Source organism: Oncorhynchus masou, unplaced genomic scaffold, assembly GCF_036934945.1.
Source record: "Oncorhynchus masou masou isolate Uvic2021 unplaced genomic scaffold, UVic_Omas_1.1 unplaced_scaffold_539, whole genome shotgun sequence".
NCBI lineage: Eukaryota > Metazoa > Chordata > Actinopteri > Salmoniformes > Salmonidae > Oncorhynchus > Oncorhynchus masou.
The window spans coordinates 105,001-117,500 of NW_027011801.1; the positions used below are offsets into that span (position 1 = coordinate 105,001).

The following is a 12,500-nucleotide window of genomic DNA, read 5'->3' on the forward strand; positions in this document are numbered from 1 at the left end:
TATATTTTTGTTCAGTTTCTACAGTATGCAGGTAGTCTAGTGGTTAGAGTGTAGGGACGGCAGGGAGCCTAGTGGTTAGAGTGTACGGGGGTGGCAGTTAGCCTAGTAGTTAGAGTGTAGGGGGACGGCAGGTAGCCTAGTGGTTAGAGTGTAGGGGAGGCAGGTAGCCTAGTGGTTAGAGTGTACGGGGGTGGCAGTTAGCCTAGTAGTTAGAGTGTAGGGGACGGCAGGTAGCCTAGTGGTTAGAGTGTAGGGGACGGCAGGTAGCCTAGTGGTTAGAGTGTAGGGGAGGCAGGTAGCCTAGTAGTTAGAGTGTAGGGGGACGGCAGGTAGCCTAGTGGTTAGAGTGTAGGGGAGGCAGGTAGCCTAGTGGTTAAAGTGTACGGGGTGGCAGGTAGCCTAGTAGTTAGAGTGTAGGGTATCGGCAGGTAGTCTAGTGGTTAGAGTGTAGGGGAGCGTTGGGCCAGTAACCAAAAAGTTGCTACATCGAATCCCTGAGCCGACAAGGTACAAATCTGCCGTTCTGCCCCTGAACAAGGCAGTTAACCCACTGTTCCTAGGCCGTCATTGAAAGTACGAATTTGTTCTTAACTGACTTGCCGAGTTAAAGTTTCAATAAATAAATCAAATAAATACCTTGTCTCTGTGTTAGGATGCGTGACCTGTCTGTGTCGGAGAAGCAGGAACATGTGAAGCTCCAGAAGCAGACAGAGAGGAAGAGCACAGAGCTGGACACCCTGAGGACTCAGAGAGAGAAACTCCAGGAGGAGATGAAACTGGCCGAGAGGACCATCGACGAACTCAAAGAACAGGTCAGCAAACAGCACAGTCCCATGGTTATACGGTTAATCCACGTTTTCAAGGGGAATGTCACCCTGGGCTTGTTTTCCATCAGGTCTTTCTAGGACAGTGAGATGTGTTTCACACATAATTGCCCAGAAGTAAGGCATGTCAGGGCTTCCCGAGCTGAATGATACACCCTATGACAGCTTCCTGTGTGTTTGTATTTGTTTTTATTATGGATTTAGTGTTTCTTCACAGGTGTATTTTTACCTGCCTTTTAAATCTGATTCTACTGCTGCATCAGTTACCTGATGTGGAATAGAGTTCCATGTCGTCATGGCTCTATGTAGTACTGTGGAATAGAGTTCCATGTAGTCATGGCTCTATGTAGTACTGTGGAATAGAGTTCCATGTAGTCATGGCTCTATGTAGTACTGTGGAATAGAGTTCCATGTAGTCATGGCTCTACTCAGTACTGTGGAATAGAGTTCCATGTAGTCATGGCTCTATGTAGTACTGTGGAATAGAGTTCCATGTAGTCATAGCTCTATGTAGTACTGTGGAATAGAGTTCCATGTAGTCATGGCTCTATGTAGTACTGTGGAATAGAGTTCCATGTAGTCATGGCTCTATGTAGTACTGTGGAATAGAGTTCCATGAAGTCATGGCTCTATGTAGTACTGTGGAATAGAGTTCCATGTAGTCACGGCTCTATGTAGTACTGTGGAATAGAGTTCCATGTAGTCATGGCTCTATGTAGTACTGTGGAATAGAGTTCCATGTAGTCATGTCTCTATGTAGTACTGTGGAATAGAGTTCCATGTAGTCATGGCTCTATGTAGTACTGTGGAATAGAGTTCCATGTAGTCATGGCTCTATGTAGTACTGTGGAATAGAGTTCCATGTAGTCATGGCTCTATGTAGTGCTGTGGAATAGAGTTCCATGTAGTCACGGCTCTATGTAGTACTGTGGAATAGAGTTCCATGTAGTCATGGCTCTATGTAGTACTGTGGAATAGAGTTCCATGAAGTCATGGCTCTATGTAGTACTGTGGAATAGAGTTCCATGTAGTCATGGCTCTATGTAGTACTGTGGAATAGAGTTCCATGTAGTCATGGCTCTATGTAGTACTGTGGAATAGAGTTCCATGTAGTCATGGCTCTATGTGGTACTGTGGAATAGAGTTCCATGTAGTCATGGCTCTATGTAGTACTGTGGAATAGAGTTCCATGTAGTCATGGCTCTATGTAGTACTGTGGAATAGAGTTCCATGTAGTCATGGCTCTATGTAGTACTGTGGAATAGAGTTCCATGTAGTCATGGCTCTATGTAGTACTGTGGAATAGAGTTCCATGTAGTCATGGCTCTATGTGGTACTGTGGAATAGAGTTCCATGTAGTCATAGCTCTATGTATGTAGTACTGTGTGACTCCCATAGTCTGTTCTGGACTTGGGGACTGTGAAGAGACCTCTGGTGGCATGTCTTGTGGGGTATGAATGGGTGTCTGAGCTGTGTGCCAGTAGTTTAAACAGACAGCTCAGTGAATTCAACATGTCAATACCTCTCACAAATATAAATAGTGATGAAGTCAATCTCTCCTCCACTTTGAGCCAGGAGAGATTGACATGCATATTATTAATGTTTGCTCTCTGTGTACATCCACGTCCAGCCGTGCTGCCCTGTTCTGAGACAAATGCAATTTTACTAAGTCCCTTTTTGTGCACCTGACCACATGACTGAACATTAGTCCAGGTGCGACACAACTAGGGACTGTAGGACCTGCCTTGTTGATAGTGTTGTTAAGAAGGTAGAAACTAGAACCTGTAGGACTTGCCTTGTTTATAGTGTTGTTAAGAAGGTAGAAACTAGGGCCTGTAGGACCTGCCTTGTTGCCAGTGCTGTTAAGAAGGTAGAAACTAGGGCCTGTAGGACCTGCCTTGTTGATAGTGTTGTTAAGAAGGTAGAAACTAGAACCTGTAGGACCTGCCTTGTTTATAGTGTTGTTAAGAAGGTAGAAACTAGGGCCTGTAGGACCTGCATTGTTGCCAGTGCTGTTAAGAAGGTAGAAACTAGGGCCTGTAGGACCTGCCTTGTTGATAGTGCTGTTAAGAAGGTAGAAACTAGGGCCTGTAGGACCTGCCTTGTTGATAGTGTTGTTAAGAAGGTAGAAACTAGGGCCTGTAGGACCTGCCTTGTTGACAGTGTTGTTAAGAAGGTAGAAACTAGGGCCTGTAGGACCTGCCTTGTTGACAGTGCTGTTAAGAAGGTAGAAACTAGGGCCTGTAGGACCTGCCTTGTTGATAGTGCTGTTAAGAAGGTAGAAACTAGGGCCTGTAGGACCTGCCTTGTTGATAGTGTTAAGAAGGTAGAAACTAGGGCCTGCAGGACCTGCCTTGTTGATAGTGCTGTTAAGAAGCCAGAGTATCGCTTTATTATGGACAGACTTCTCCCCAACTTAGCTACTACTGCATCAATATGTTTTGACCATGATAGTTTATAATCCAGGGTTACTCCAAACAGTTTAGTCACCTCAACTTGCTCAATTTCCACATTATTTATTACAAGATTCAGTTGAGGTTTAGGGTTTAGAGAATAATTTGTCCCAAATACAATGCATTCAGTTTTTAAAAAATATATTTAGGACTAACTTATTCCTTGCCACCTATTCTGAAACCTACTGCATCTCTTTGTTAAATGTTGCAGTCATTTCAGTCGCTGTAGTAGCTGACGTGTTTAGTGTTGAGTCATCCATATACATTGACACACTGGCTTTACGCAAAGCCAGTCTCATGTCGTTAGTAAAGATTGAAAAAAGCAAGGGGCCTAGACAGCTGCCCTGGGGAATTCCTGATTCTTCCTGGATAATGTTGGAGAGGCTTCCATTGAAGAACATCCTCTGTGTTCTGTTAGACAGGTAACTCTTTATCCACATTATAGCAGGGGGTGTAAAGCCATAACACCTACACTATCGTTCAAAAGTTTGGGGTCACTTAAAAATGTCCTTGTTTTTGAAAGATAACCACATTTGTTGTCCATTAAAATAACATCAAATTGATCAGAAATACAGTGTAGACATTGTTAATGTGATAAATTACGATTGTAGCTGGAAACGGCAGATTTTTTGATGGAATATCTACATAGGTGTACAGTTACCCATTATCAGCATCCATCACTCCTGTGTTCTAATGGCACGTTGTGTTAGCTAATCCAAGTTTATCATTTTAAAAGGCTAATTGATCATTAGAAAACCCTTTTGCAATTATGTTAGCACAGCTGAAAACTGAATATATTCTGAATTTAAACAGCAACACCTCCACCATTGGCATTTCTGTATTTTCTGTAAATGTTATAACCTTATATTGCTACCACTGTATCATCAAGAGTATTGTCTAAGTGAGTTTCGGAGATGTCATCTGTTGCTAGCAAGTTATTAATTTCATTAAGCTTGTTAAAACATTTTGAGCACTTTTCTGAGATGCTTGCTTGTTTTCGTTGCTTTACTGGGAAGCTAGTAGATATTCTAATGTTATTTATGTTAGTGCAGGGTGAGCTTCCTACTAGGGCACACCGCATCAGTGCTAAAAGCATAACCATAAATCTGGTTCATAGGCACATGATTGCTGCATACAATAACATACACTTAGGTTGGAGTCATTAACACTCGTTTTTCAACCACTCCACAAATGTTTTGTTAACAAACTATAGTTTTGGCAAATCGTTTAGGACATCTACTTTGTGCATGACACAAGTCATTTTTCCAACAATTGTTTACAGACAGATTATTTCACTTATAATTCACTGTATCACAATTCCAGTGGGTCAGGAGTTTACATACGCTAATTTATTTGTGCCTTTAAACAGCTTGGAAAATTCCAGAAAATTATGTCATGGCTTTAGAAGCTTCGGATAGGCAAATTGTCATCATTTGAGCCACTTGGAGGTATACCTGTGGATGTATTTCAAGGCCTACCTTCAAACTCAGTGCCTTCACAAAATAGATGACATCATGAGGAATGAAAATGATGTGGTTATATTGAAGCCACATCTCAAGACATCAGTCAGGAAGTTAAAGCTTGGTCGCACATGTGACTTCCTAATGGACAATGACCCCAAGCATACTTCCAAAGTTGTGGCAAAATGGCTTAACGACAACAAAGTCAAGGTATTGGAGTGGCCATCACAAATCCCTGACCTCAATCCTATAGAAAATTTGTGGGCAGAACTGAAAAAATGTGTGCGAGCAAGGAGGCCTACAATCCTGACTCAGTTGAACCAGCTCTGTCAGGAGGAATGGGCCAAAATTCCCCCAGCTTATTGTGGGAAGCTTGTGGAAGGCCACCCGAAATGTTTGACCCAAGATAAACAATTTCAAGGCAATGCTACCAAATACTAATTGAGTGTATGTAAACTTCAACTGAACATATCGTGCTATCGTGTTAGACAAACGGACCGATCCTGGAGACAAAAGGACCGATCCTGGAGACAAACGATCCTGGAGACAAACGGACCGATCCTGGAGACAAACAGACCGATACTAGAGACAAACGGACCGATCCTGGAGACAAACGATCCTGGAGACAAACGGACCGATCCTGGAGACAAACGGACCGATCCTAGAGACAAACGGACCGATCCTAGAGACAAACGGACCGATCCTGGAGACAAACGGACCGATCCTGGAGACAAACGATCCTGGAGACAAACGGACCGATCCTGGAGACAAACGGACCGATCCTGGAGACAAACGATCCTGGAGACAAACGGACCGATCCTGGAGACAAACGGACCGATCCTGGAGACAAACGGACCGATCCTGGAGACAAACGATCCTGGAGACAAACGGACCAATTCTGGAGACAAACGGACCGATCCTGGAGACAAACGGACCAATCCTGGAGACAAACGATCCTGGAGACAAACGGACCGATCCTGGAGCCAAACGGACCGATCCTGGAGCCAAACGGACCGATCCTGGAGCCAAACAGACCAAGCCTGGAGACAAACGGACCGAGCCTAGAGACAAAAAAGTGCAGGTGCATTTCAAATGGGTTGTACAACAGATTAAAAGCCCCGTAGATGGTTGTGTTATTCACCAAAAATGGGCCGGGTATACAGTGAGCCATGATGGCTCTTTGGAACCAGAATGTGTCATGGACTGTGGGAATGATACACCGCACTAAACTTCCTATCCAAGCTGGGAAAGAGTGCGAGGATGGCTCATGCAGGCTCTGGCTATACATGACATTTGTATAATTATTTATTTTTATCAATTGGTTGCTGATTAGTATGCTGTTGCATTGAACATTTATTTTACAATCTGCAATGTTTGAATTTCCAACTTCAATTACTGAACCAGTCAGTACATTATTGCCGGGCCAACCAAAAATGGTTTTATTTGTACAAATACTTATAACTTCTTCAATTGGGGGAACTTGCTACACAAAGTTGTTGTTTTTTCCTAAAAAATGTGAAACAAAAATACCCTCAAATAAAAGGTGACATTTTGTACTGTTGCCTAATATGAAACATTTTATTTTTTATCTCAAGTCCAAAATGCTGGAGTATATGCTTCCAAATAAATACAGAGCTCTGATTACATCTTTACATATTTATATCCATAACTGTAATTGTTTTTATCTATATAACATTTACATTATTAATAAGCTCTACATACAGTGCCTTGCGAAAGTATTCGGCCCCCTTGAACTTTGCGACCTTTTGCCACATTTCAGGCTTCAAACATAAAGATATAAAACTGTATTTTTTTGTGAATAATCAACAACAAGTGGGACACAATCATGAAGTGGAACGACATTTATTGGATATTTCAAACTTTTTTAACAAATCAAAAACTGAAAAATTGGGCGTGCAAAATTATTCAGCCCCTTTACTTTCAGTATAGCAAACTCTCTCCAGAAGTTCAGTGAGGATCTCTGAATGATCCAATGTTGACCTAAATGACTAATGATGATAAATACAGTCCACCTGTGTGTAATCAAGTCTTATGTTGAACGGGTGCAGAAGGGCACAGTGGCCTTTATGATGTGATGAGTGGCAACGCGCATGCCCCGCCCACCTGGGTATCTTGTCTTCTTCACAGTGGCCTTTATGATGTGACGAGTGGCAACGCGCATGCCCCGCCCACCTGGGTATCTTGTCTTCTTCACAGTGGCCTTTATGATGTGATGAGTGGCAACGCGCATGCCCCGCCCACCTGGGTATCTTGTCTTCTTCACAGTGGCCTTTATGATGTGATGAGTGGCAACGCGCATGCCCCGCCCACCTGGGTATCTTGTCTTCTTCACAGTGGCCTTTATGATGTGACGAGTGGCAACGCGCATGCCCCGCCCACCTGGGTATCTTGTCTTCTTCACAGTGGCCTTTATGATGTGACGAGTGGCAACGCGCATGCCCCGCCCACCTGGGTATCTTGTCTTCTTCACAGTGGCCTTTATGATGTGACGAGTGGCAACGCGCATGCCCCGCCCACCTGGGTATCTTGTCTTCTTCACAGTGGCCTTTATGATGTGACGAGTGGCAACGCGCATGCCCCGCCCACCTGGGTATCTTGTCTTCTTCACAGTGGCCTTTATGATGTGATGAGTGGCAACGCGCATGCCCCGCCCCACCTGGGTATCTTGTCTTCTTCACAGTGGCCTTTATGATGTGACGAGTGGCAACGCGCATGCCCCGCCCACTTGGGTATCTTGTCTTCTTCACAGTGGCCTTTATGATGTGATGAGTGGCAACGCGCATGCCCCGCCCACCTGGGTATCTTGTCTTCTTCACAGTGGCCTTTATGATGTGACGAGTGGCAACGCGCATGCCCCGCCCACCTGGGTATCTTGTCTTCTTCACAGTGGCCTTTATGATGTGATGAGTGGCAACGCGCATGCCCCGCCCACCTGGGTATCTTGTCTTCTTCACAGTGGCCTTTATGATGTGACGAGTGGCAACGCGCATGCCCCGCCCACCTGGGTATCTTGTCTTCTTCACAGTGGCCTTTATGATGTGATGAGTGGCAACGCGCATGCCCCGCCCACCTGGGTATCTTGTCTTCTTCACAGTGGCCTTTATGATGTGATGAGTGGCAACGCGCATGCCCCACCCACCTGGGTATCTTGTCTTCTTCACAGTGGCCTTTATGATGTGATGAGTGGCAACGCGCATGCCCCGCCCACCTGGGTATCTTGTCTTCTTCACAGTGGCCTTTATGATGTGATGAGTGGCAACGCGCATGCCCCGCCCACCTGGGTATCTTGTCTTCTTCACAGTGGCCTTTATGATGTGACGAGTGGCAACGCGCATGCCCCGCCCACCTGGGTATCTTGTCTTCTTCACAGTGGCCTTTATGATGTGACGAGTGGCAACGCGCATGCCCCGCCCACCTGGGTATCTTGTCTTCTTCACAGTGGCCTTTATGATGTGACGAGTGGCAACGCGCATGCCCCGCCCACCTGGGTATCTTGTCTTCTTCACAGTGGCCTTTATGATGTGATGAGTGGCAACGCGCATGCCCCGCCCACCTGGGTATCTTGTCTTCTTCACAGTGGCCTTTATGATGTGATGAGTGGCAACGCGCATGCCCCGCCCACCTGGGTATCTTGTCTTCTTCACAGTGGCCTTTATGATGTGATGAGTGGCAACGCGCATGCCCCGCCCACCTGGGTATCTTGTCTTCTTCACAGTGGCCTTTATGATGTGATGAGTGGCAACGCGCATGCCCCGCCCACCTGGGTATTTTGTCTTCTTCACAGTGGCCTTTATGATGTGATGAGTGGCAACGCGCATGCCCCGCCCACCTGGGTATCTTGTCTTCTTCACAGTGGCCTTTATGATGTGACGAGTGGCAACGCGCATGCCCCGCCCACTTGGGTATCTTGTCTTCTTCACAGTGGCCTTTATGATGTGACGAGTGGCAACGCGCATGCCCCGCCCACCTGGGTATCTTGTCTTCTTCACAGTGGCCTTTATGATGTGATGAGTGGCAACGCGCATGCCCCGCCCACCTGGGTATCTTGTCTTCTTCACAGTGGCCTTTATGATGTGACGAGTGGCAACGCGCATGCCCCGCCCACCTGGGTATCTTGTCTTCTTCACAGTGGCCTTTATGATGTGATGAGTGGCAACGCGCATGCCCCGCCCACCTGGGTATCTTGTCTTCTTCACAGTGGCCTTTATGATGTGATGAGTGGCAACGCGCATGCCCCGCCCACCTGGGTATCTTGTCTTCTTCACAGTGGCCTTTATGATGTGATGAGTGGCAACGCGCATGCCCCGCCCACCTGGGTATCTTGTCTTCTTCACAGTGGCCTTTATGATGTGATGAGTGGCAACGCGCATGCCCCGCCCACCTGGGTATCTTGTCTTCTTCACAGTGGCCTTTATGATGTGATGAGTGGCAACGCGCATGCCCCGCCCACCTGGGTATCTTGTCTTCTTCACAGTGGCCTTTATGATGTGACAGTGGCAACGCGCATGCCCCGCCCACTTGGGTATCTTGTCTTCTTCACAGTGGCCTTTATGATGTGATGAGTGGCAACGCGCATGCCCCGCCCACCTGGGTATCTTGTCTTCTTCACAGTGGCCTTTATGATGTGATGAGTGGCAACGCGCATGCCCCGCCCACCTGGGTATCTTGTCTTCTTCACAGTGGCCTTTATGATGTGATGAGTGGCAACGCGCAGGCCCCGCCCACCTGGGTATCTTGTCTTCTTCACAGTGGCCTTTATGATGTGATGAGTGGCAACGCGCATGCCCCGCCCACCTGGGTATCTTGTCTTCTTCACAGTGGCCTTTATGATGTGATGAGTGGCAACGCGCATGCCCCGCCCACCTGGGTATCTTGTCTTCTTCACAGTGGCCTTTATGATGTGATGAGTGGCAACGCGCATGCCCCGCCCACCTGGGTATCTTGTCTTCTTCACAGTGGCCTTTATGATGTGATGAGTGGCAACGCGCATGCCCCGCCCACCTGGGTATCTTGTCTTCTTCACAGTGGCCTTTATGATGTGATGAGTGGCAACGCGCATGCCCCGCCCACCTGGGTATCTTGTCTTCTTCACAGTGGCCTTTATGATGTGATGAGTGGCAACGCGCATGCCCCGCCCACCTGGGTATCTTGTCTTCTTCACAGTGGCCTTTATGATGTGATGAGTGGCAACGCGCATGCCCCGCCCACCTGGGTATCTTGTCTTCTTCACAGTGGCCTTTATGATGTGATGAGTGGCAACGCGCATGCCCCGCCCACCTGGGTATCTTGTCTTCTTCACAGTGGCCTTTATGATGTGACGAGTGGCAACGCGCATGCCCCGCCCACCTGGGTATCTTGTCTTCTTCACAGTGGCCTTTATGATGTGATGAGTGGCAACGCGCATGCCCCGCCCACCTGGGTATCTTGTCTTCTTCACAGTGGCCTTTATGATGTGATGAGTGGCAACGCGCATGCCCCGCCCACCTGGGTATCTTGTCTTCTTCACAGTGGCCTTTATGATGTGATGAGTGGCAACGCGCATGCCCCGCCCACCTGGGTATCTTGTCACGTCAATCCCGCTGGATTGATTGGCTGCCGTTTCTTTCCCATTAATGCACCACTAAGCAGAGCATGTGAGCGGAGTTGAAAAGTCTGAATGTTGTTTTTTTTGTGACGACCTGGACCTCCCTATTTTGAAGGTACAGTGCAGTTAAAATACAGATTTTCCTGTGTTTTTATAAGGTTGAACAATTCTGGGAACTTTCCCCAAATTCCCAGGTTTCCTGTAAAGGAAAATGTTTATGTTACAAACTCTTAACACGGCTGCTGGTGAGGGAATAAGAATAAGTCGTCCCTGACCGGTGTGTTGATGGGGCTGATGGTTGTGATATGTGTTCCAGGTGGATGGGGCACTAGGAGCTGAGGAGATGGTGGAGACTCTGACAGAGAGGAATCTAGACCTGGAGGAGAAAGTCAGAGAGCTGAGAGAGACAGTCGTTGATCTGGTGAGACAGACACACCACAGACCAACTGGGACAGATACACCACAGACAAACTGGGACAGACACAAGACAGACCAACTGGGACAGACACAAGACAGACCAACTGGGACAGACACAAGACAGACCAACTGGGACAGACACAGACCAACTGGGACAGACACAAGACAGACCAACTAGGACAGACACACCACAGACCAACTGGGACAGACACAAGACAGACCAACTGGGACAGACACAGACCAACTAGGACAGACACAAGACAGACCAACTGAGACAGACACAGACCAACTAGGACAGACACACCACAGACCAACTAGGACAGACACACCACAGACCAACTGGGACAGACACAAGACAGACCAACTGGGACAGACACAGACCAACTAGGACAGACACAAGACAGACCAACTGAGACAGACACAGACCAACTAGGACAGACACAGACCAACTGGGACAGACACACCACAGACCAACTAGGACAGACACACCACAGACCAACTAGGACAGACACAAGACAGACCAACTGGAACAGACACAGACCAACTCGGACAGACACAGACCAACTGGGACAGACACACCACAGACCAACTAGGACAGACACAGACCACGAGGACAGACACAAGACAGACCAACTGGGACAGACACAAGACAGACCAACTGGGACAGACACAGACCAACTAGGACAGACACAAGACAGACCAACTGGGACAGACACAAGACAGACCAACTGGGACAGACACAGACCAACTAGGACAGACACAAGACAGACCAACTGGGACAGACACAAGACAGACCAACTGGGACAGACACAGACCAACTGGGACAGACACACCACAGACCAACTAGGACAGACACAGACCACGAGGACAGACATACCACAGACCAACTGGAACAGACACAGACCAACTGGGACAGACATACCACAGACCAACTGGAACAGACACAGACCAACTGGGACAGACACAGACCAACTGGGACAGACATACCACAGACCAACTAGGACAGACACACCACAGACCAACTGGAACAGACACAGACCAACTGGGACAGACATACCACAGACCAACTAGGGCAGACACACCACAGACCAACTGGGACAGACATACAACAGGTGTAGTAGACCTTACAGTGAAATGCTTACTTACGAGCCCATTAACCAATAGTACAGTTTTAAAAAACAATATGGGGTCTGTACACAGCTTAGTACCTTCACTGATGTGTTTTTTTTTTTGCTCTACAAAAAACAAAACGTAAGCGTGACCTTGTGCTCTGTGATTGGTCCGTTTCTACAGGAAGCCATCAACGAAATGAATGATGAACTTCAGGAGAACGCCAGAGAGACGGAGCTGGAGCTCAGAGAGATGCTGGATCTGGGCGGAGGCAGGGTCAGGGAGGCGGAGAAACGGGTGGAAGCTGCTCAGGAGACCGTTGCTGACTATCAACAGACCATCAAGAAGTACCGTGAGCTGACCGCTCACCTGCAGGAGGTGAACAGGGAGCTGACCAGCCAGCAGGAAGCCACAGCTGAGCAGCAGCAGCATCCTCCAGCTGAGATGTTTGACTTTAAGATCAAGTTTGCTGAGACTAAGGCCTATGCCAAGGTGAGATGTACACAGTTCCCTGTGCACTTTCAGAATAGCAGCGCTAAAATACACAGGGAAAAATCAGCATAATCTTGGCTTAGTCTTTTAAAAGGTGAGCTGTACACAGTGTACCTGGTCAACGGTGTCCCGTGCACAA

General features: G+C 47.3%; 1 protein-coding gene across 3 annotated transcripts in view; it reads left to right on the forward strand.

Moving 5' to 3' along the window:
- LOC135535970 (dynactin subunit 1-like) overlaps positions 1 to 12,500 on the forward strand; it is a 94,421-nt gene that overhangs the window by 26,525 nt on the left and 55,396 nt on the right. For all 3 annotated transcript variants that reach the window (XM_064962373.1, XM_064962372.1, XM_064962374.1), the window contains 3 exons: positions 653 to 812; positions 10,659 to 10,763; positions 12,053 to 12,361. In XM_064962373.1, the coding sequence (XP_064818445.1) occupies positions 653 to 812; positions 10,659 to 10,763; positions 12,053 to 12,361 (574 nt within the window). The remainder of the gene's footprint in view (positions 1 to 652; positions 813 to 10,658; positions 10,764 to 12,052; positions 12,362 to 12,500) is intronic.